Raw genomic sequence first — 24,375 nt, forward strand, 5'->3', positions numbered from 1 at the left:
AACAAGCAGCCCTGCAGTGCCCAGAGGCTCATGATGGCAGGCCTTGAGCTTATTCCATCCTAAGGGCTGGGCTTAGAAAAATAGTGTGTATAAAAAGATAAAAAAAAAAAATCAGTGTGATAAGCACCAAGGTGTCTGTTACAAATGTTGAAGAAGTAGGCAGAGAACATGTCAATAGGTATCCTTGTCATTGGGGTGCTGATTTATGAACAGGCTTTAGATATTTTTGTGATGAATTTCCCATAAGAATAATGGGTTAGGAAAGAGCTTACCTTTAGACATAGTATCATAGATGACAAATACTAAAAAAAAAAAAAAAAAGTATATGATGATTTCAATCCTCAACCCTTATATTCCCCTGTAGCTAAATCCTGGAAAGTTAGTCTTATTCTAACATACTCCAAAACTAATTCGAAAGAGCTCTCTCAGCTTTATCGTTAGGAAAAACCAATACTATAGAAATAAAATAATTGATATTCAGTTGGAAATGAGTTGCGAAATTTGTATCACAGGCATCTCTGTAGTTACTAGTTACTTCATCCATCTACCCCTCCCCCACTTCTCTCCATCCCCCTGCAGTGGTTAGGTTAACTGACTTCAGTGGTGTCGTTTAAAAATGATGTATAACTGGACTTGGCGATGCCTAGAAAAGCAAAGGTTCTGGTGGTTAATGGTTTTTTTAATGTATAGTTTTCAAAGAATCAGAATAAAATACACTCAATTACATTGAACATTTTTTCTTGACTGATTAGGACGCCAAGCTTAGACTTCAAATGAAGGACTTACACAAGCTCACTTAGCTAATAATTATTAGGATCAGGATTCAAGCAGGAATATCCACCTTAAATATTTATACTTTGAGTCACTATAGTTACCTTTGTATACTTCTTCTAATGTAAACATTGATAAATGTTAATGATTTTGGTGGTTTGAATAGTACAACAGATTTTCCTTGTTAGAACATTAGTCACCTTTGCCAATCATTGATTTGAGCAGCATTAGAGGCAAATTTTTCATTTGGCCAGTATGACAAAGTGAAATCTGGGTTGGGTTTGTATTTTGAGAAAGAAAACTATTCTTAGTGGTTATTTTGATTCAACTTGAAATATTTTTTTTTTTTTAGCATAGAAAACTGATCTGGTAAGCTCAAATAAATAAGTGAACATTTCTTAAATGGTAATAGTTAGGAATGTATTTAAAATTTAAATTATTTTTTCTTTGAAAAGGCAGAAGAAATTAGAAGTGGCCATGGAAGAGGAAGGATTAGCAGATGAAGAGGTAATGTTAGCTATAATTACTGTGACTGTAGTTAATGCTACTATATATTTAAAAGTTACTAAGAGTGGATCTCAATGTTTTCACTATAAAAAAATTACTTATATGAGGTGATGGATAGCCTTATTGTAGTAATTATTTCATGATATGTATGTGCATCAAAACATCATGTTATAGACCTTAAGCTTACAGTGCTGTATGTCAGTTATATCCCAACTTTCGTGCAGGGTCGGGAGGGGGTTAATTACTGTTGAATGACAACCCTGGTGACTTTTTCATTTATTGATATCAGATGATTTTATAACTCTGGTAATGTAGATTTTGTCATTTGAATATGGGCTTCTTACTTTGTTGCTACGATGGAGATCCTTAAAAGGAGGCAGCCTTTTATTATTTTAATTCTAGAACATAGATTTAGTGAACAGGGTCTCTAGGATCCTAAGTGCATAAAAGAAGAAAAGTGGGCTGCAAGAAGAATCCACGAATTACCAAATCTTCTCATATTTTTTCCTGAATATTGCTTAAAACTATCCAGTTCTCTAGTCCATGCCTCTACCCTCTTTTAAACTACTGTGTGTTTCATTTGAAGAAAAATGCCTCCATCTGGTCTCTCTCTTCCTGCAATCTGGGCTGTACTCCCACCCCCAGGTTTTCTGCACACTCCATCCAGAGTTCTCTAAAAACAGGTTTGATCCATCACTCTTTTGCTTACTACCTTTCATTGGCTCCCAAATACTCTTGGATAAGGATAGAGTCTTTAATCTTTAACATTAATGTGCAAGACCCTTCACAGTTTGGCCTCTGCTTTCTCTCTCTAGCTGCATCTCTTGTCCCCTGCTCCCATGCTGGCCACCACTACTGAGTTACTTTAACTTCCACACGCTTGCCTTTAGACCTTTCATAGGCTTTTTCTGCTGCTTAGAACTTCCTTACTCTTGCCCAATTCTCCTTATTCTTCAAGAAGCTGTGGGTCTCACTTTGAGCCTCAGTTCCCCTGGGAAATCTTCCCTAATCTCTTGAGGTACTCCTCCTACATTCTACATTAACACTGTTCCTGTCCCTGTGGCAGCCCTCAAATATCATCTCCCCACAGTAACAATTTCATAGTGTCTTACTCAGCATTATTCCTTCAGCAATGGTGGAGAGCCATACATAAAATAAATATTTGGTGAATTAAGTGAACAATGACCTTTCTCTCAGGGAGTTTACCAATTAGAAGGAGACATGATATATGTATGTGTGTAAAAAATATGTATACATGATAGAATGTGGCAAATTTTGAAAATACAAGGATATTCTATATAAGGAATCAGAAAAGGTTTCAGGGTAACAATTGAGGGCAGCCCCGGTGGCGCAGCGGTTTGGTGCCGCCTGCAGCCTGGGGTGTGATCCTGGAGACCCGGGATCGAGTCCCACATCGGGCTCCCTGCGTGGAGCCTGCTTCTCCCTCTGTCTGTGTCTCTGCCCCTCTCTCTCTCTGTGTCTATGAATAAAAAAATAAAATCTTAAAAAAAAACAAAAAACAAAAAAAACAAGGTAACAATTGAATCTTAAAAAAATAAGTAGATTTACGTTAGAATTAAGACATATATACAAAATAATTACAGAACAATGAAAGGACACAGTAAAGGAAATAGCAACATAAATTGACAGCACATAATGGAAATGCTAGGCTTGTAGTAGTTTACTAAGAAATGTACACTTTGTTTTCTAGGCAATAGGGAGATATAACTAAGATTAATTAGTTTAAGTTTTCAGGGATCAGAAAAGAATTTCTGTATTTAAAGACTATTCTAAATGATGATTTGAAATCAAACCATTCTTGAATCTTCCCTATACCTTTCCTAGGACTGTACCTGTATTTTTCTGTTGGGAATGTTTAAATAAAGTATCTTATGATTTGCACCAAATGTGGTTATTTTGTTAATCAGCTGACTCAATTTAGAAAACCCAAATTATTTACATAACATTACTACAAGAAACATTTAAAAAACTCATTTAATTAAATTCTTTAGACTTTATTCGAGAAAGGTAGTGATTTAAATATGTATTATAATCAATAAAGAATAAAGCTAAACCTTTTCTTACATTTATTCATTAATATTAATAACTTATTAATAATCTTATAAGTATATTAATGCATATTACATATCATTATATATATATATATATATAAATCTTAAGCAGAAGATCCTAATTTGAAATCTTGAGAGAGAAATTATAAAAACAGATGCTCAGGAGTCAAGCAGATAACATGAATAGGGAAGCTGGCTAGGATGTTTTCATGACATCTTAGGTTATACAGTCTTTTTGACCAACACACTTTGTTTCACATTCAGTTCCCAAGAATATTTTTTTCACTTCCATGAAGAAGTAGATTCTTTTTTTTTCTTTTTCTAAAATATCTGATCCTTGCAGTTTATCTTTTGATAAACTTTACTTTTCACTTTAGTGAAAGGAAACAAGAACATCAGCCCCATTTTATATGTCACCTGATGATTGACATCAATGGAGACTGTGACCAATTAGAGACCTGATGTCCCTCAAAAGGCAACTGACTGCCACTTTGACCCAGTGTGGCCAAGTTTCTGTTTTTCAAGAAAGGCTGGAAATCTGGACTTTTATGTGAAATCACCTGCTTTTTATTATTTTATTTTATTTATTTTATTTTATTTTTTTATTTTATTTTATTTTTTTATTTTATTTTATTTATTTTATTTTATTTTATTTATTTTATTTTATTTATTTTATTTTATTTTATTTTATTTTATTTTATTTTATTTTATTTATTTTTTTTATTTTATTTATTTTATTTTATTTTATTTTATTTATTTTTTTTATTTATTTTATTTTATTTTATTTTATTTTATTTATTTTATTTTATTTTATTTTATTTATTTTATTTTATTTATTTTATTTTATTTATTTATTTTATTTTATTTTATTTTATTTTATTTTATTTTATTTTATTTATTTTATTTTATTTTATTTTATTTTATTTTATTTTATATTTTATTTTATTTTATATTTTATTTTATTTTTTATTTTATTTTATTTTATTTTATTTTATTTATTTTATATTTAGATAGTCACACACAGAGAGAGAAAGAGAGAGGCAGAGACACAGGCAGAGGGAGAAGCAGGCTCCATGCACTGGGAGCCCAACGTGGGATTCGATCCCGGGTCTCCAGGATCATGCCCTGGGCCAAAGGCAGGCACCAAACCGCTGCGCCACCCAGGGTTCCCAAATCACCTGCTTTTTAAAATATTGGCAAATAATTCAAGTGTTTTAAAAAACAACCTACAGGCCAAATTAAATACATCTGTGGGTTGAATACAGCTTCTAGTTTGTAACCTCTACTATGCAGCAGGAAGTGCTAAGGACATTTAGAGCTATTTTCCTCATTAACTTGTAGAAAATGTGATATGATTTATACCTAAAGATAGTGGCCAATAATAACTATAAAACTTCTAATATTTTTCTGTGAAGATATTTTAATTCCACAAATGCTTATTGTTAGTCTCCATGCTAGATTATGTCAAATTCTACTAAATAGACATTCTCCTCTAACCTTAATATTAAATATGTTGGAACTATCATTATGTGGAGTGGATTTTTCTTTTTAAAGATTTTATTTGGGCAGCCTGGGTGGCTCAGCGGTTTAGCTGAGGGCGTGATCCTGGAGACCCGGGATTGAGTCCCATGTCGGGCTCCCTGCATGGAGCCGGCTTCTCCCTCTGCCTCTCTCTCTCTCTCTCTCTCTCTCTCTCTCTCTGTGTGTGTGTGTGTGTGTGTGTGTGTGTGTGATGAATAAATACATACAATCTTTAAAAAAAAATAAAGATTTTATTTATTTGAGAGAAAGAGAGCATGTGCACAGTGGGATAAGGGGCAAATGGAGAGGGAGATTTTCTGCTGAGCAGGGAACCTGACATGGGGCTTGATCCCAGGCAGGACCTGGGGATCATGACATGAACTAAAGTCAGACACTTAACTGATTGAGCCACCCAGGACCTCTGGGGTGGATCTCTTGAAAAATAAAATTGTTTTATAAAAATCTAGTTTTAAATTGAAAAATAGTATTTATCCTTAACTTATTCATAATAGAAAATCTTCGTGAAATAATTTGTGAAAGTTACTTATGAAAATTAAACCATGTAATGTGGTTCATGTAGAGCATACATGTGGAGATGAAGTTGCCAGCTGAACTCTTTCGTATCTCACAATTTGTGTGTACACTGTCTTATACAAAAACTGAGCATCCCACAGATCGAGAACTGGAGGAACGCCCATTTAAAAAGGAATGGAGAAAGGGAAAAAAAACGATGTATGTCTAGTTTTGTCTCACTTAAGAAAATCTCATCAGACATGGAATATTATCACTCTAATGGAAAAACAAAATAGACAAATTTAAGCTGCAAAAGGGAGCTATGAAATGTTAAGCGTGTCCACAGCTTTTGTTGTCCTCTTTGGCGAGAAAGGATATGATTACCACAAAAACATTTGGTTTTCAAGGCTACTTACTTAATCTACGCAAGTCATGAGCAGATACATCAACGTGCTTTTTTCATCAATATATATATATATATATATATATGTTTTTTTATTTAATTTTATTAATTTTTAATTTTATTAAATTTTATTTAATTTTAATTCCCAGTATATAGTCAACATATAATGTTATATTAGTATAATATAGTGATTCAACAATTCTCTACATTACTTAGTGCTCATCTTGTCATCAGTATATTTTTTTAAGATTTAATTATTTATTTGAGAGAGAGAGAGTAAGCAAATGCGTACAGAAGGGAGGGACAGAGGGAGTCTCCAGCTGAGCGTGGAGCCCTACTTAGGGTCTCCATCTCAAAATCTGAGTAGTTAAAATCAAGAGTTGGATGCTTAACCAACTGGGCCACACAAGTGCTCCATCAATATATTTTTTAGCTGTAGCTTGCTTCACCTCCTTCTGGACTGCAACACTGATTTTATGACTAACCCCCAGTGGGGCACCAGGGGGGCTCAGTTGGTTACTCACTGGACTCTTGGTTTTGGCTCAGGTCATGATCTCAGGGTCGTGGGGTATGGGCTCTGGCCTAGCAGGGGAATTTGCTTCCCTTCTCCCTCTTCCTCTTCCTTTCCCCATGCTTACACTACTTTACGTCTCCACAAAATAAAATAAATCTTTTTTAAAAAAGACTAATATCACGGAATAGGGTTTTGTTTTTTAAGTAATATAACAATGTTATAGTGATGTCCCATTTTTATAGAATTATGTGTTCCATACACTTGTGATTCTCCCTTTTTGCCATTAAATAGCTGTACCCTAGACTACATAAATATTGTTTACTTACTGTATTACACAAGCTATTAAATATTAGTGAACATTATTTACTTTAGTGGCCTCTTTTCTGTTGATTTTGAGCACAATTTATGAAAGTATGTAGTGAGGTCATCTTTTCCATTCAGATTAGACGAGTTTCTGAAACTACACCCAACTGTACTCCATTTTATAGACCACAAAGTTAGAAGCCGTGGAAGAGTTCCAAAATTCTTAAATTTATTCATTTATATAATTAAAACAACCCCCCCTCCAAACCTCTTTACTGCTTTGAGAGACACGATACTATAGTGCCACCATGTGGTCTTTTTAATTAGTCTTAAAAAACAAGCTGATTTGGGGGGGCTCTTTTGTTTTACTATAGTACATCAGTTATTTTTAAAAAATAATTCAGTAGGCGTTTTTGAACAAAAGAATTTTCTTTCTTTTTTTTTAAAAAGATTTTATTTATTTATTTATGAGAGACACAGAGAGAGAGGTAGAGACACAGGCAGAGGGAGAAGCAGGCTCCATGCGGGGAGCCCCACGTGGGACTCAATCCCGGGTCTCCAGGATCACACCCTGGACTGCAGTCGGCGCCAAACTGTTGTGCCACCAGGGCTGCCCACAAAAGAATTTTCTTCACTTTCTTCTTTTCTACCATTGATGTGCCTGAGTACATCTAACTGATGTACGACAGTACAACAACTGATATACATCAAGTGAAGAATTTTCTTCACTTTCTTCATTTTCTACCATTGATGTGCCTGAGTACATCTAACTGATGTACGACAGTACAACAACTGATATACATCAGTACAGCTGAGCCACACAGACTGCCCTGTTTAAAGATGTTTAAATCAAAGACATAACTCCTTGATTTCATCTTTTTACATTAATTTTGTTAGAAATATCAGAATTCGCAGCCCGGTGGCTCAGCGGTTTAGCGCTGCTTTCAGCCCAGGGCCTGATCCTGGAGACCCGAGATCCAGTCCCACGTCAGGCTCCCTGCATGGAGCCTGCTTCTCCCTCTGGCTGTCTCTGCCTCTCGCTCTCTGTTTCTCATGAATGAATAAATAAATAAAATCTTTTTTTAAAAAAGGAAGAACTATCAGAATTCCATTGCACTGGTGATACACATTTACATATTTCCAATTAATTGACTGTTTGCCTTACCTTTTTGAAAACATCTATGCAGGAGTAGTAAGACACCATTCAGTGGTCATACCTTGAGCAGCGTTTGTAAGCAGTGTTTCTGAGCTGTTCTGGTTCTGTTGACTTTGACTTTCCTCAAAATGGAACTCCTGAAAGCCTGGTAGGGTTCAATTGAAGATGAACAGGTGCTTAATTTTTTTCATTTTGTTTATTTCCCACTGTGTGCAACTTCTGCCAGGAACTAATGGAATGTCAGCAGAGTTTTGTTTGGTAAGGGGGAAAATGAGGTTTAGAACAATGAAGTAAATGCCTCTTCCAAATGTGACCTTCAGGTATTTTATGATGTTTCTTATCAATCTTAGACTTTTTTTGGTGATCTTTGGAGACTGCATTATGAAATTCCTGACTTGAATATTTTAATGAACTCTTCATGTAATTTTTTATTTTTGCAATTTCATATTTTTAGGAAGTTGTGTGACAAATCTCAAAGCAGTTTATTAAAATTTATCTAAGAAGAAAGTTCTATCATAAGTAAATAATGGAAAAAAATAAGTAAATCATGGAAATGCTGCTCTAGTATTATTTTTGGTGTCCTAAGTCTCAGTAATTGTGACAGAACTACCCTGGAAATTAGAGAATTGAAGCAAAGTAGATTGCATGACCGTAAAATTCATGATCAGAATACTATTAGCATTTCCTAAAGCTTAACTTTTATTTATGAATTAAGGTTGTATGTATATGAATATATGATGAACTTCATTAAGATGAAATATTTAATGGAGTTCACCCAAGAATAAAGATTTATTAATTGGTAAAAATAAAAAATGTTTTTTCTTTAGATTGTTTTATTCTTTCCAAGCTTACCAAATACTCAACTTTGGTAAATAAGTTCTAACGCTAGTATGTAATATTTAAGATACTTCACCCCCCATTTTATACACTTTAAATATTACAGGATTACTTTATAGCAATCTAAATTTTAGAATCATCCTTTTAAATTGTCTTTTTTTTTTTAATAGAAAAAGTTACGCCGATCACAACATGCCCGAAAGGAAACAGAGTTCTTACGGCTCAAGAGGACCAGACTTGGCTTGGATGACTTTGAGTCTCTGAAAGTTATAGGAAGAGGAGCATTTGGAGAGGTTACTTCTTTTTTAAAGAAACTGCTGTTGAAAATATATAGCTTAAGAAAGCTTAAAATATGTATTCCAATAGTTTAATAGGTATTAAAAGTTTAATGTATCAAAATAGCTTAATTTTAAGAATTCCTAAAATATAAACAAATATGAACAATGGCAAATTGCAACACTGATCTCTTTAAAAGAATTCACCTTTTGCTCCTAAATCAATAGTAGTGACTGTTTAACATTGATAATATGGTCAATTTTTACATTTTAGGTGCGGCTGGTCCAGAAGAAGGATACAGGGCATATCTATGCAATGAAGATATTGAGAAAAGCTGATATGCTTGAAAAAGAGCAGGTATGAGTTCTTTTAACACATAAAACCAAAGGATTACCACCGACTAGGTGTTAGAGTAATTATTAATATTGGAATTTGTAAAAAGAAGTCTGCATATCTCACGCCTTATAGCTTATTACTTTTTTGATAGCCTATTTTATTGTTCCTTAAGTTCTTATAGTTAAAATCTCTTCCAAATTTACAATCTGAAAATGTATTAGCCTGTTCAGGCTGCCATAAAAAAATACCACTGAAAAAAAAAAAAGAAAGAAAATACCACCGAGTAGGTGCCTTAAACCACAGAAATTTATTTTCTCACAGTTCTGGAGGCTAAGTCCAAGATCAGGGTTCTGGCAAGGTTTGATTTCAGGTGAGGTGCTCTTACTGGCTTGCAGATGGCTGCTTTCCCTCCAAACCCCCAGAGAGCATCCTCTTGGTGTGTGCACAGAGAAAGAAGGTGAGCTCTCTGGTGCCTCTTCTTACAAGGACACTATCCCACTCTCCCTCCATGACCTCCTGGAATCTTAATTATTTCCTTAGAGGCTCCATCTCCAGATTCATTCACCCTGGGGTTTAGAGCATCACCATAGGAATTTGATCCATAATAAAATACTTCTTTTCTGACTTAAGTGAACATAAAGCATACTTTATATGCTTTATGCATAGTTGATATTATTAGTTTATTATGTTCTGACTTTCTTAATCCCTATCACATTTAAGCAAGACCATTCTCCCAAGAATTTGCTGATTTTACATATTTCCAAAATCTGGAAACCCCTTCTCCCCCAATTTCATACTCTTGGACTCTCTGTTTCCTGTGACTTAATGCAGTATAAGCGTTGGCCATAAATCTGAAAACATTAATAGTATTATACCAATAGTATTAGATCAATAGAATTAGACCAAAGTCCATGTCCTCATTAGACTCCTCCAATTCTTCTTACTTTGATTCCTACTTCCTTCTCCTCAGCTGGACCAGCCTTGGGGAAGGGAGTGGGAGCTGCTGGGGCGGGTCCACCAGCCCCTTCCTTACACATGAGGATCCTTTTAGTAATTGCCTAAAACTTACTTATTACAGCAGTATAATATTGGTTTTTATTTAAAATGGCACCCCTTGAATTTTCACTGCATTTTTTCACTTTATTTTTATTTCATGCCTTCAGCAAGCATTGACTGGGTGCCTATGAGGTGCCAAATGTGCCTGTGGTGTTCTAGGGTTAACATAGACCTAGACAGGATTAACAGGACAAACCTAATCCTACTTTTTTCTAATAGTGGGGAAATAGACAGCTATTTCAAATAGTCATGATTGAAAAGGACTACAAAGGAACTTTTTACAAAAGGATAAATTGATGCAGATGATCTGGGGTTAGGAGGAAGAATTAGATCGGGAAATGTTTCTCTAAGGAGGTAATATTTGATGAAAGACTGAGGAAGAATGGCAGAGGTCAGATAGAACAAATATTCAGGGAGCAAAGGCAGGAGACCTGAGGCAAGAATAATCCTTGCCTGCTTGGATAAGAGAAAGAAGCCATTGTGGCTAGAATTCAGTGTGAAAAGAGTGGTAGGAGAGGTAGGCAGGGGATCAGATACATAGAGCTCTGAAAGCCAAGATAGATTGTCTGGGTTTTATTCTTTTTTTTTTTTTCCTGGGTTTTATTCTAAATGCAATGGGAGGACACTCTTGTTTTAAAAGGGGAATGGTGGGGCGCCTGGGTGGCTCAGTGGGTTAAGCATCTGCCTTTGGCTGCAGTCATGATCCCGGGGTCTTGGGATCCAGCCTGGCATCCCTGCTCAGCAAGGAGTTTGCTTCTCCCTCTCCCTCTGCCCCTCCCTCTGCCTGTGCTTTCTCTCTTGCTCATTCTCAAATAAATAAATACTTGAAAAGGGGAATGGTATGTCTGATTGATGTTTTGTAAAGAATCAGTCCCTTTGTTTGCTGATAGGGGAAACAAGAGTTGAAGCAGAGAAGCCAGGGATGCCTGGGTGGCTCAGCAGTTGAGCATCTGCCTTTGGTTCAGGGTGTGATCCCGGATTCTCAGGATTGAGTCCTACATCGGGCTCCCTGCAGGCAGCCTGCTTCTCCTCCCTCTGCCTGTGTCTCTGCCTCTCTTTCTGTGTCTCTCGTGAATAAATAAGTAAAATCTTTTAAAAAAAAAAAAAAAAAACAGAGAAGCCAGTTGAGAGACTGTGAACCAATTCCAGCCAGGATGGGATTGTGGTTTATAGCAGAGAAGCTGAAGAAAATTTAGACAGATTAAGTATATGTTTTAGTGGAAGCGCCAGAAGGCTTTTCTGTGATATCCTGTTTATTGGAGGACAAGAAGATGGGTGAGGTTAGTGAGGGAAAAATGGGAAAATCAGGATAATACCTAGAGTTTTATTTAGGAATGGGATACATGATAGTGTTATTTTCTAATTTAGAAAGACTGAAAAAAGAGCAGGTTTGGAAATAGTGGGAATAAAAATGTGGCACATTTTTATTCATAATATGCCATAAAAATGTGACATATTAAGTTTGAGCTGCCTGTTAGATATTCAAGAGGAGATATTAAGTTGACAGTTGGCTGGAATATGGAGAGAAGTTTGACTAGAAATATAATTTTGAAGCCATCAACATATTGATCATATTTAGAGTAATGGGACAAGATGAAATTGTCTAGAAAACAAATATAGATAAAGAAGGAAAGAGAGCTTGGATCCAAGCCCTAGGGAACAATAGGCAGAAGAAAAACCAGCAAAGGGGACCAAGAGAGAACATCTAATCAGGTAGGGGAAACTGGGAGAACATGGTGTTATGGAAGCCAAGAGAAGAAAGTTTATAAAGGAGGAAGTGAGTGGTCAACTTTGTGGAATGCTGCTAAGAGAGTACAAGAGGAAAACAGGCCAGTGGATGTCACAATATGGAGATTTTTAACCACTTGATGAAGACATTTCCAGTGGACTGCAGGGCAGAAGCTTAACTGAAATGGTGAGAAAAAAAATGGGAAATAAGAAGTGGGGAATGTGAGTACAGATAAAGCTTTCATGTTCTGCTTTATGAAGCAGAACAAAGAACAGATTTGTAAAGTGAGACTTCGGGTAAAAAGGATTTTTTTTTCTTTTTTTAAAGACGGGAAATGTTTTTGATGTTGATTGGAAGAATCCAAAAATTGAAGATGCAAGAAAGTGAGGGCAGGTAACTATAGGAATACAGTGGAAGACAGTTGATCTTTGATAGGAGTGGATACATACCTGTCCATTAAAACAGGAAGAAGAGGCAGAGAAAATGGGACCAAATGCAGCGTGGTTGATCTGGCAGTGTCAGGTGCCAGGTTCCCCCCTGAGCACAAATAAGGGAGGTCGTCATCTCAGAGCAGAGGAGAGGTAGGTAGCTTGCTGGAGATGTAAGGAGAGATAATTTGTGAAATAGTCACAACTGTTGACTCGAAGGGTAGGAAAGCAGACTTGCTAGGGAAATACAGTTGCATGCCCATCGAGATTTATTATCATGAATGTAAAGTGAAACCAGTTGGCATGGTGACCTTTCTGTAGTAATTTTTAGTTGCTCTGGGTAGATACAGAATAGACAGAAATTGGAGTCTAGTTAGGGTTAGTGGTTTGTCAGGCAAATACAATGGAGGCAGAGGACAAGGGAGGTCAGAGTGTTTGCAAAACAATGATCATAGTGTTGAATCTAGGCTGAGTAGAAAAAGAAACGAGGTTGTAAAGAAAGTAACAGAAAAAGTTGTTGAATCCAGGGGAGAGAGATTAAAGTATAAGAATAAGAGATCTGGAAGGATAAAAGGTGGAGATCGGAAATAGAGTTGATTAAAATTGAGATTTTAGAGGGGGTACAGTTATTGGTGATGAGAAGGACAAGAAGATTACTGTGGGGGGTCAAAGTGCAGTGGTGGAAGAGATCATTGCAGATGAGGACGTCAGTAGGTAGGGTGTTTGATAGTTCATCCTTTTGTATATTGAAATCTATCCACAAGTGGAAAAGCGGGAAAGGAAGTTGGTAAGCCATGAGATGAAATCATGAATGAGTGAGAGGGATTGACCAGGAGCTGTTTTTGATAGCTTTGAGGTTAGATGGTGGCTGAAGGAGTTCCACAGTGTGCACTTCAAAGGAGCTGCAGTGAAGGAAAGTGTCACAGGGGTTCAGAAGCAGCATGAGAATGAGCACAACCCTAACCCGCATCACCAAGTAAGGCGTGAGAGAAAAGCAGGTCATTCTTGAGAACTCACTATTCAGGAACACAGAACTGTCAGTAGACAGCCTGGTTTCAGTTAGGATGACAAGGTGAAGGAACCATCCAGAGGTGACAGGATATAGGACTTTTTTTGAAAACAGACTGATTCCAGAGGAAAGATATTTGGAACTCAAAGAAGGTCAAGGTTTTGAATTGTATTAGAGAATTACAGATAATAATAAGAATAAAGATCTGGGTCAAGATATAGAGCCTCTGAGACAAAGAGATAAATAGGATCTAACTAAGCCATATGGGATTAGTCCTGGAGAGGGTTTTGGAGGAAGGACAAAAGGAGCAGTTAGTTCCAGCTACAGTCTTTAGTTACTAGCCACCTATAGCTAACCTGAATTGAGATATTCTATAAATAGCAAATATATACCAAATTTTTAAGACTTTGTGCCAAAATAATAATTTTTATATTGATTACATACTGAAATGGTAACATTGTGAATACATGGAATTGTATGAACTATATATTTTTTTTTTTTAATTTTTATTTATTTATGATAGTCACAGAGAGAGAGAGAGGCAGAGACACAGGCGGAGCGGAGAAGCAGGCTCCATGCACCGGGAGCCCGATGTGGGATTCGATCCCGGGTCTCCAGGATCGCGCCCTGGGCCAAAGGCAGGCGCCAAACCGCTGCGCCACCCAGGGATCCCAATGAACTATATTTAGTTTCAAATATTTCACCTTTTTCTTTTTACTTGTTATATGGTTACTAGAAAGTTTTAAATTGTGTATGTGGCTTTCACATACTGTATTTCTGTTGGACAGCACTGATCTAGAATATTTTGCTAGAAGTTGAAGAGCTTCTGAGAACTGTTCGTTCTTATGCAGGGAAAATCTCACTGGAGCCCAAACGTCAAGTCTATTTGCATATTGTTATTGTTTTTCCCCTTATATAAATTAATCTGCATTTGCTACCATTGAATTTCATTTTAGAAAACCTTTTCTCACTCAGTTCTAATACATCATTATGTTAAGTTTATATTATATCTACTTTAATACCAACCAATCCACAAAGTAGCAGGTTATCTCTCTGCTACTGTGGTACTAGGTTACCATGTATGATAACTTCCTATTCTTTGAAAACAGAGGCCCATTTTGAAAACATCCTGTAATCTGACTTCAAGATATTTAAAAACAATTAAGCCAAGTTTATGACGTTTTTCCTGACAGCAGCCCATGCAGCATCAAAGGTTTAAGATTTTTCCTTTACTAATTTTAAAATGCCTTGTAAAAGGCAACAGGTATGAATTTTGATGCCATTTTTCACTTTGTGAAACAGATCCAGAGAGATCATAAGGTTTTTCATGTGAGAAAACAAGTTCTTAGTTTTCAATTGTTTTTCCTGTGCTTTGATCTCAGAGTATTTATTGTACCAGGTAATAAATACAGTAATCCCATTTATGACATTTTAAGCAGATCGTATTTCATTACCATGAAAAGGCTTAGGAAATCTGGGTCCTCACAGTGCTTTGGGCTAGAGTTCTAAAAATGCACAATGATAATAGCAAAAGGATAAAATCAAATATTATTATTAATCTTTGAAGAAAGAATATATAGATATATTAATGCAAAATCATCTGAAAATTGATTATACCGACCTGACAAATTACTCAGTTTATAAAATTTTCCAGTCTATAGAATACTCACATGAAAGTATCCCAAGTAATTGTTTGTCTGGCAAATCAGCAGCAAAATCTCCCAAAGTAACACTAATTTGCTATAGATCAGGTTTATGGATATCATTGAGGTTTTGTATTTAACAAATACTATAAAGTTATTACAGACCAAATAATACAGAGTTACTGTAAACATTTCTACTTGTTAAAAAAAATCCAAATGTTTAAAGATCACATGAGGCTTTTTTTGAACTAATAACAGTTAAAAATAGTTTGCTAAGGACCCTGACTTTGTCAGACCAACCTATAAGGCATTGCTTACTACTTTTAACTTTCAAAAGTCAGGCCAGGGGCGCCTGGGTGGCTCAGTTGGTTAAGTGTCCACCTCTTGGTCTTGGCTCAGGTCATGGTCTCAGAGTTGTGAGATCAGGCCTGCATCAGACCCTGCGCTCAGCACAGAATCTGCCTGAGATTCTTTCCCTCCTCTCCCCTGCTTCTCTCTCTACTCCCTGTCTCTCTTTCTCTTTCTTTCCCTCTCTCTCTCTCAAATTAATATGCCTTAAAAAAAAAAAATCAGACTAGTGGGGCCTGAAATTTATATGACAAAGCCAGGATCCTTGGCAAATAAGGATTCTGGTTGCAAGGTTGTTTTTTTTTTTTTTTTTTTTAAGATTTTATTTTTATTTATTCAGGAGAGACACAGAGAGAGGCAGAGACATAGGCAGATGGAGAAGCAGGCTCCCTGTGGGGAGCTCGATGCAAGACTCTATCCCAGGGCTCTGGGATCACACCCTGTGCCAAAGGCAGATGCTCAGTCGCTGAGCACCCAGGCATCCCTGTTGGAAGATTTTTGGACTAATCATTTTTCTCGGAGGCCTCGGCTTTTTTGTAATGTACCTGTGGATCCCCCTATTTCTAGGCCTAAAGATAAAAGCTAAAATAAACGATTTCCTGAGGTTCTGTGTATGTAATGAGAATATGAACATGCATATATATTTCAAATCTTTTCTAAAACTCCCCCTTCCTTCCTATTAAGGAACTAGATAGATAACTGTAAGAGATAAACTTGAAAAATGTGTAACATGTTGCAATTCTTTTTTCAAAATACATTCATCTAGGTGGCCCATATCCGAGCAGAAAGAGATATTTTGGTTGAAGCAGATGGTGCCTGGGTGGTGAAAATGTTTTACAGTTTTCAAGATAAGAGAAATCTTTATCTGATCATGGAATTTCTCCCTGGAGGTAAAAAAACATAATAGCAATGACAGCCTGACACAAGCACACCTTTATATGTAATTATTATCCTGTTGACTAGGTTTACTCTTCTGTTCCTAGCAGTCATGGTTCTCAAGTTGTTCCTCCTGTAATAATGCTAATTTTTACCACAAAGCAAATTATTTTGAAAGAATAATAAATTTGGTACATTTTAAATATCACCAGTCTGCATTTACATTATATAATTAGTTAGAGTTAAGAACAATAAGTCACTAAAGAGAAAGACAACCCAATGGGCCAATGATAGACAATATGGCTAGTCCATAAATACACAGGAAAATGTTTGTTCAACTCTGCTCATATTCAGGGGAATGCAAATTAAAACGAGAATGAGATACCATTTCACACTTATCCAATTAGTAAGAACATTAAGAGTCTGATGAGGCTGTGGGAGAAACTGGCCTCTCTGGTATCTAAATTAATCTCTAACTCTTAACAAAGAGCAATTCTTAGATACCACTGAAATTGAAAGTGCATGCGTCCTACAGCCCAGGAATTTTACAACCAGTGTATTCCCTGGAGATTCTCCTGGAAGAGACCACTGAAAGCATTGTTGTGATAGTGAAAAACTGCATGCAAGATAAATGTCCATCAGTAGAATGGATAAGTAAAATGTGACATAGTTATGTGCTGAAATATTTTTCAGCAGTTAAAAGTCAGGAGCTATATCCATTTCAGTGAGATCTCAGAAACAGTGGAGTAATAAAGCAAGCTGTGGAATTAAATGTGCAATTGATACCATTTATGTAATTTGAAAAAATATATAAAAGACTATAATTTCATAGATTAATATGTAGGTATATGAAAACATTTTAAAAATAAGCTATAAGATACCCACTAAACCAAATCCATGATAATGGTTACTTAGCAAAAAAAGGGAAAAGGGAATAAAATGGAATAGAGGACAAAGAACGCTTCTACATTTTTTTTAAAGACTCGAAGTATCATAAAAAATGTTAACAAGTGTCATTTCTGAGTTGTAAGTTGACCATTGCTTATTCTTTGCCCCCTTTTAAGAAAAAATTCCTTGAAAATAAAAGAATGTCTTTTAGTGGGATGATACTCTATTTTTGATGGACTGAAGGCTCTGAACATTTTTGAAACAATACATCCCATTTCCAGGTGTGCTTATCCTGATTCATGTTTGCAGTTCATCATATTTTCCTCAGCAACTTATTCTGGATATTGAGTAGTGGATATTACTTCATTAATTATCTCTGCTCTAATTTCACCTGCTTCCTACTTTAAAAATCATTAAATGTCATGAAACTTTGGTAATGCAATGGCATTTTTTTTACTTGGCCCTAGAGACAGTTGGGTGGGTCGTACAATGCAAAAATCAGAAGAGGTTCTACAGATACAGAGGAAGCTTGAGGTGTTTCTAATACATGATATTTTCCTTTATGTAGGTGACATGATGACATTGTTAATGAAGAAAGATACCTTGACAGAAGAGGAGACACAATTCTACATTTCAGAGACTGTTCTGGCAATAGATGCAATCCACCAGTTGGGTTTCATCCATCGGGACATTAAACCAGACAACCTTTTATTGGATGCCAAGGTATGTGAATAAACTGGTGACTTATTGGGTTGCTGATTATTTTATGGAGTAATAGAGCTGATTTTGTGATTGAATGAGCAACTACAATTTATATTATTGCTCAACTAGGTGATATCATAGAATGATACAATGGGAGAAGACTTGGGAGTGAAATAACATCAAGGGAGGATGGCTGTCTTTATCTTCTTTCATTTTCTACTTTTAAAAATTATCATCATTGGGCACCTGGGTGGCTCAGCTGATTAAATTGTCTGCCTTCAGCTCAGGTCATGATCCCAGTGTCCTGGGGTGAAGTCCCATGTTGGGCTCCCTGCTCAGCAGGGAGTCTCCTTCCTCTACCCCTCTCCCTGTTCCTGCTCTCTCTCTCTCAAATAAATAAATAAAATCCTTAAAAAAAATAAATGCAATCATTATAAAAATTCTTACATTATAAGAATTCCTATAGGGTGATATGTAAAATTATAAATATTTGATGATGATGATGATTTTCTTTATTAAAGATTTTTATTTATTTGAGAGAGAGTGAGAGAGAGAGCATGAGCAGGGGGAGGGGCAGAGAGAGAGAGGGAGAGGCAGACTCCCCACTGAGCAGGGGCCAGAACCCTGGGATCATGCCCTGAGCCAAAGGCAGAGAGGCTTAACCAGCTGAGCCACCCAGGCGCCCATAAGGATCGTATTTACAAAAATAATTTATAATAAGCCTTTTGTTTCAAAGTTAATGTAATCTCTTGATTTTACTGGATTTTTTTTTTAGGGTCATGTAAAATTATCTGATTTTGGTTTATGCACGGGATTAAAGAAAGCTCATAGGACTGAATTCTACAGAAACCTTACACACAACCCTCCAAGTGACTTCTGTAAGTTTGATTTTTTTTTTTCTTTCTTTCTGGGTAATGTAGTGTAGCTGGCTTAATTCGTTGTTGTTGAGCACTAAAAGTTCTCTTGCTCTCCTCACTCCTTAAGCCAATGTATTTTACATGTATATTTGTGAATTTGTCTTTTGGCGGAGTTTCTCCCTCATGATTATGATTCTCTCTTGTTGAAATTAGCATTTCAGAACATGAACTCAAAGAGGAAAGCAGAAACATGGAAGAAGAATAGGAGACAGCTGGTAAGTTCGCTGTGTCTTTAAGAAAGTTTGCCCTAGTCCAAACATTTCATTGGGGATTTGCTTGATCATTTTGCATCTTCACAATGATTAGTACTTACTTTGTAGCAATGATAGAGCTTCTTTTGGGATCACATAGTTCTCTTAGTTTCCCTGTAACATTTCCTTACCTGTAAAGTGAGTGCTGATTTTTTATGATTTAACAATAGAGTATTTTATGACTCATACCTATAATTAAGTAATCTGTTACTAGTAATTAGTACTTAATATAAAATTCACTGAGATGAGTGTGATTGTAGTGAATGCCTTGTGTGTTCCATTTTACATACTTGTTCTGAAACAACAAATGCCAATCAGCATAAGTAAGGTGGTTGTGTGTTTCTAAGAATTTCTTTATAAAGTAAATAGGAAGTTTGGCATGTTAACAGATAAACCAAATAAAATTAGAAAGCCAACTGTACCACAGATAAACTTAATTACTCTTAATTACTACTTTTACCTCCACAGTCTTTCTCCTTTATTACTTCGCAAATAGAACTGTTAGCTTCTTTTCCTCTTCCCTTTATCCTGTTAACTAGGTCCATACACATTATCAGGGTCAGGAATGTACCTTTTGACTTTGTTTTCCTGAACTCTTGTTCTGTCTGGCACATATAGACACTTCATAAATATTTGTTAAATTCAACCAAGAGATGAAAGGGAAACTAAGTCAGCATTCCCTCCGAGTATTGGGTCAGGTAAACAGACTGAAAGATAATAGTCTGATACCCTCTCAAACCAAATAAAATGGCCTTTTCATGGTTGAACTCATTCTGTCATTGGCCCAAGTAATTAACTACAAGTTTCCTGTGCTTGTAAAACATTTCAGTGTTGAAAAGCTTTTTAAATGTTTTAAAACTATGGAGCTATGAATTAATGACAGAAACTTCCTTCTACTTTTCAATATGCCACTTTCAGATCACATATTACAACTGAGAGAAGGACTGCAGTATTTCCTACTTTAACGGGGAAAGATGAATGGTGCTTAAAAATGTAGAAGGGAATTCTACTTACAGAGTATTCACAGGTGGTTACTTTGGTGGATGTTTTACTGTTCTTGTGGCCATCCGCATGACTTCTATCAATGTTTATTTCCCAAGAGAGATGTAGAGGGGACTCTTAGTATTTTGGGCAGGAGCTCCTTTAGATCTTAAATCCCTCCTGCCAACTAAATGCCAATCAGCAACCCCCAACCTCCACCCCACAGGTCCTTGAAATAACAGAATCTCCTGGCACACATTTTCAAATGGTCCCTAGCATGCTGCCCTTAATTGAGAACTACTGCCTTAAAGAAATTATTTTTGTAAGATTTTGTGTGAATTAAGAATGAAAAATTCCATTGCTTCCTAATGGATAAGCAGTGCCCTGAAACTAGGTGTATAATGAAAATACCTGATGTTTATATGTATAGTAATTTGTAGTTTAGAAAGCAGAATTTTTTTCTTATTTCACCCTCCTATCAACTATGTTAGGACTGTGTTATTACTCCAGTTTTCTGTAAGCAGAAGCTGAGGCTCAGACAGGTTGAATAACTTACCTGAGAACACATTAGAAGGGAGTGGAGAACTCAGGCCCACTGGGGTCAACCTCTTTATTCTTTTTTAATGGATTATTAACCTTAACAATAAAACGATTATTTTACCAGCAAAAGTGGGTTTATTCAGGAATAACGGAAAATTGCAGTTCAAGAATGCAAGCTATGGCAAAACCATTGGCAAATCCAACAAAGAAGAGAAATGGTATTTTAAGGGAAGAAGGAGGATTTGGAAGGGGATGTTTTGAACAAGAGTCCATTGGAGAAAAGCTGGAGTTCAGTGTGGATAAGGTCTCTCCTTGGCTGATTTGCAGGGGTAGTTAATTTTTCATAGGTGATGCAGTGTATGTCTTTCCTTGTTGGGGCCGATAATTGATGATTCTTCCGACAGGGTCTGTAGTTGACAGTCCCTGCTGTAATTACAGCAAGTAGTATAGTAGTATAGTTCCCCTTCTAGCATCCTGAGTCCACTTTAGTGAGCTTTCCCTTTATTAATTTTCATAGGACTTAGAGCTAAATATATAAATAATTTGAGTTTTTTTGGGAGGTCAAATATCATATCTAAAATAACATATTATCTGACCCAGTATATATCACTAAGCTTCCTATGTGATAAAGTATTAAATGAGAAATTAGCTGCTGTTATTTATATATAACATATATATAAGTATTATATACTTATGTCAGTATATATAAGTATTATATTTATATATCTTAAATATATATATATAATTTAGTGGTGAGCCATTCTCAGATCTTTCAACAAATATTTAAGAATGCTGGTTTGATAAGTTTTTCCTTTGCAGGCGTATTCTACAGTTGGGACACCAGATTATATTGCTCCAGAAGTATTCATGCAGACTGGTTACAATAAATTGTGTGACTGGTGGTCTTTGGGAGTGATTATGTATGAAATGCTAATAGGTATGTTTTATCATTTGTTTATGTACATACTGTATGAATTTCCATGAGTGCCACTGATTGAACATACTGCAGATACCACGGGCTAAAATGACCAAACCCTTTGACATATCCCAATGTTAAATACACAATAATAAATACCAGCAAACTCTGTAGGGATTCAGGAAGAGAATATTTAACCAAAACTCCCATGTGTCAAAATTGTATCAGCATGGCCTTTCAGATAAAGGGGGCAGTGCTTTGAATTCTTTATTTTGTTGCTTTTATTAGCGATTTTATTATAAATTGATGAATGGTGACATTTTTATTGTTGATTAGAGCACTTAGGGCTATTTTGTTCTTTGTGGCACATACATAGTAGGTACAGCATATTTAATTATTAAAACTTCTATTTTCTCTGATATGTAGGGTATCCGCCTTTCTGCTCTGAAACTCCTCAAGAAACATATAGAAAAGTGATGAACTGGAAAGAAACTTTGGTATTTCCCCCAGAGGTACCCATATCTGAGAAAGCCAAGGACTTGATTCTTAGGTTAGTGGTTAAATCCCTAGAGGAGTTTATGGTATTTTAAAACTTCCCAGGTGGGATGCCTGGGTGGCTCAGAGGTTGAGAATCTGTTTTGGGCTCAGGTCGTGATCCCAGGGTCCCAGGATCGAGTCCCACATTGGGCTCCCCACAGGGAGCCTGCTTCTCCCTCTGCCTGTGTCTCTGCCTCTGTGTGTCTCTCATGAATAAATAAATAAAATCTTTAAAAATAATAAATAAATAAATAAACAAACAAACAAACAAACAAACTCCCCAGGTATCTAAAAGATCATACTGCTCCTTTTATTCTTGTGGGAGGAAAAGGACCACCACTGATCTATACAAAGAGATCAATAAAGAAAATGTGTTTTTTAAAATCTGCAAACAATTTAAAGGTAGTAGGCAACAAAAAAAGTAAGAGTTAAGAAGAGGACAGATGTATTGTTTCAAAGGTCACTCCTGTTGGAATGCAATTACCCTATTTCCTTAAAGAGAAAAGGGAAAATAAATTCATATCACAAGTCTATATATGAAATTGTTTCTAGGCAAAGGATTCCATTCTGTTTCTCAAATAAGATAAAGTATGTGGTATTGTTGGAAATGGCTGCAAGGAATATAAATTGGGAAACCTATGAGAACAGCTAATTGATGGCATATTATCAAATATCTTTAAACTCTTTATGACCTTTGACCCAGTAATTCTAGGAATTCTGCTTATGCAGATAATTAGATGTGTGTAAAGATTTAGGAAGAATATCATTTTTTTAAATTTTTTAAATTTATTTATGATAGTCACACAGAGAGAGAGAGAGAGGCAGAGACACAGGCAGAGGGAGAAGCAGGCTCCATGCACCAGGAGCCCGACGTGGGATTCGATCCTGGGTCTCCAGGATCACGCCCTGGGCCAAAGGCAGGCGCCAAACCGCTGCGCCACCCAGGGATCCCTAGGAAGAATATCTTTATCATGATGTGCTTTTAGTAATGAAAAATTGAAAACCATCTAAATGTTCAACAGGAGTGGACTGACTAAATAAACTATAATATTTCCACATGCAAATTTTAGGAAATGAAGTTCTAGAAGAACATTTAATGAATTTGGGAAGTTTTCTCAGTATATTAAATGAAAAAAATCACCCATATTTCAAAAATTGTAATAAAAGACTAAAAGGAAATGGCTTCAAAATGTTTACAGTAGTTGTCTCTGTACAGTGCAGTTACAGAGGATTTCTGTTCTTTCCCATATTTCCCACAATAAACAGAGCTGACTTCAGTAAAGAGAAGAAAAATGAAATGTTTGAAAAAAATGCAAATAGAGTACTTTAGATGTAATTTGCATATGATCATTTCTCTGTTTCCATTTTCTAGATTTTGTATTGATTCTGAAAACAGAATTGGAAATAGCGGAGTAGAAGAAATAAAAAGTCATCCTTTTTTTGAAGGTGTAGACTGGGGACACATCAGGTATGCTTATGGGCTTCGAAATTGGAGAGGTCTGAGTGAAAATTTTCTTTTTTTTTTTCTTTTTAACTAGCAATCAATTTTTCTCTGATTCTGCTGGATTAAATACAAGAAGTAACACTGTTATAATTTTATTAAATCAGTGTTTTCTGGATTATATGAGAGAGACTATAGGGGCTGTAGCTTAATGACTTGTCTTAGCAAATGTCCACTTTAAGGGGGAAACCACATTCTGTGCACCTGTTTTGATTTTTATATTCAGAGTTTCGTGATGCAGGCTGATGTTAGCACAACAGAGATGTATTTCTATTTCATACTATAACTCATCATTTTTGTACTATTATATCATACTGTATACTATACCTCCCTCTAATATACCATCTACTTTATGAAGTTGTAAGAAGATACAATCCCTTTTTTTCAGCATTGTGGGAAAAGTGAGAATGATGCAAGTCACTTTTAAGAATTTGCTTATAGTTTGTTGTAAGTGTTGGCCTTTAGTCAGTTTGTGGCCAAACTACCTTCAATAGTTCTGGGCTGTTCTCTACACAGTGATAGTTTAGAAAGATAAAATTGATCATGCTGTTTTCTTCCTTCCCTTTGCACTTAGAGTAAAAATAAGGAAGCTTAACTGCTTTCAGGACTGTGGGGTATGGCTCTTCCCTCATCTGTGCCACTGGCATCTTTTATGGTCTCTTCCAACTCCTTCCACCTCAGGGCTTTGTCATTTGTTCTTCCTTCTGACTGAAATGCTCTTCTCTTTCTCCTCATTCCTGTCTCTTACTCCTGCCCTGCGTGGCCAGCTCTTGTTCATCTTTCAGGACAGCATATGTGTCACTTCCTCCATGCAGATCTTCACTGGAACTCCTACTGTGTGCCA

The 24,375-nt window shown here is 36.0% G+C and overlaps 1 protein-coding gene across 1 annotated transcript in view; it reads left to right on the forward strand.

The window, feature by feature from the left end:
• STK38L (serine/threonine kinase 38 like) overlaps positions 1-24,375 on the forward strand; it is an 82,452-nt gene that overhangs the window by 52,832 nt on the left and 5,245 nt on the right. Inside the window, exons 3-12 of the mRNA XM_041736102.1 lie at positions 1,227-1,278; positions 8,768-8,890; positions 9,147-9,230; positions 16,189-16,312; positions 17,755-17,909; positions 18,664-18,766; positions 18,959-19,020; positions 21,397-21,514; positions 21,920-22,043; positions 23,403-23,498. Coding sequence (XP_041592036.1) covers positions 1,227-1,278; positions 8,768-8,890; positions 9,147-9,230; positions 16,189-16,312; positions 17,755-17,909; positions 18,664-18,766; positions 18,959-19,020; positions 21,397-21,514; positions 21,920-22,043; positions 23,403-23,498 — 1,041 coding nt within the window. The remainder of the gene's footprint in view (positions 1-1,226; positions 1,279-8,767; positions 8,891-9,146; positions 9,231-16,188; positions 16,313-17,754; positions 17,910-18,663; positions 18,767-18,958; positions 19,021-21,396; positions 21,515-21,919; positions 22,044-23,402; positions 23,499-24,375) is intronic.

The sequence above is a fragment of the Vulpes lagopus genome, chromosome 21 (genome assembly GCF_018345385.1).
Source record: "Vulpes lagopus strain Blue_001 chromosome 21, ASM1834538v1, whole genome shotgun sequence".
NCBI classification, from domain to species: Eukaryota; Metazoa; Chordata; class Mammalia; order Carnivora; family Canidae; genus Vulpes; species Vulpes lagopus.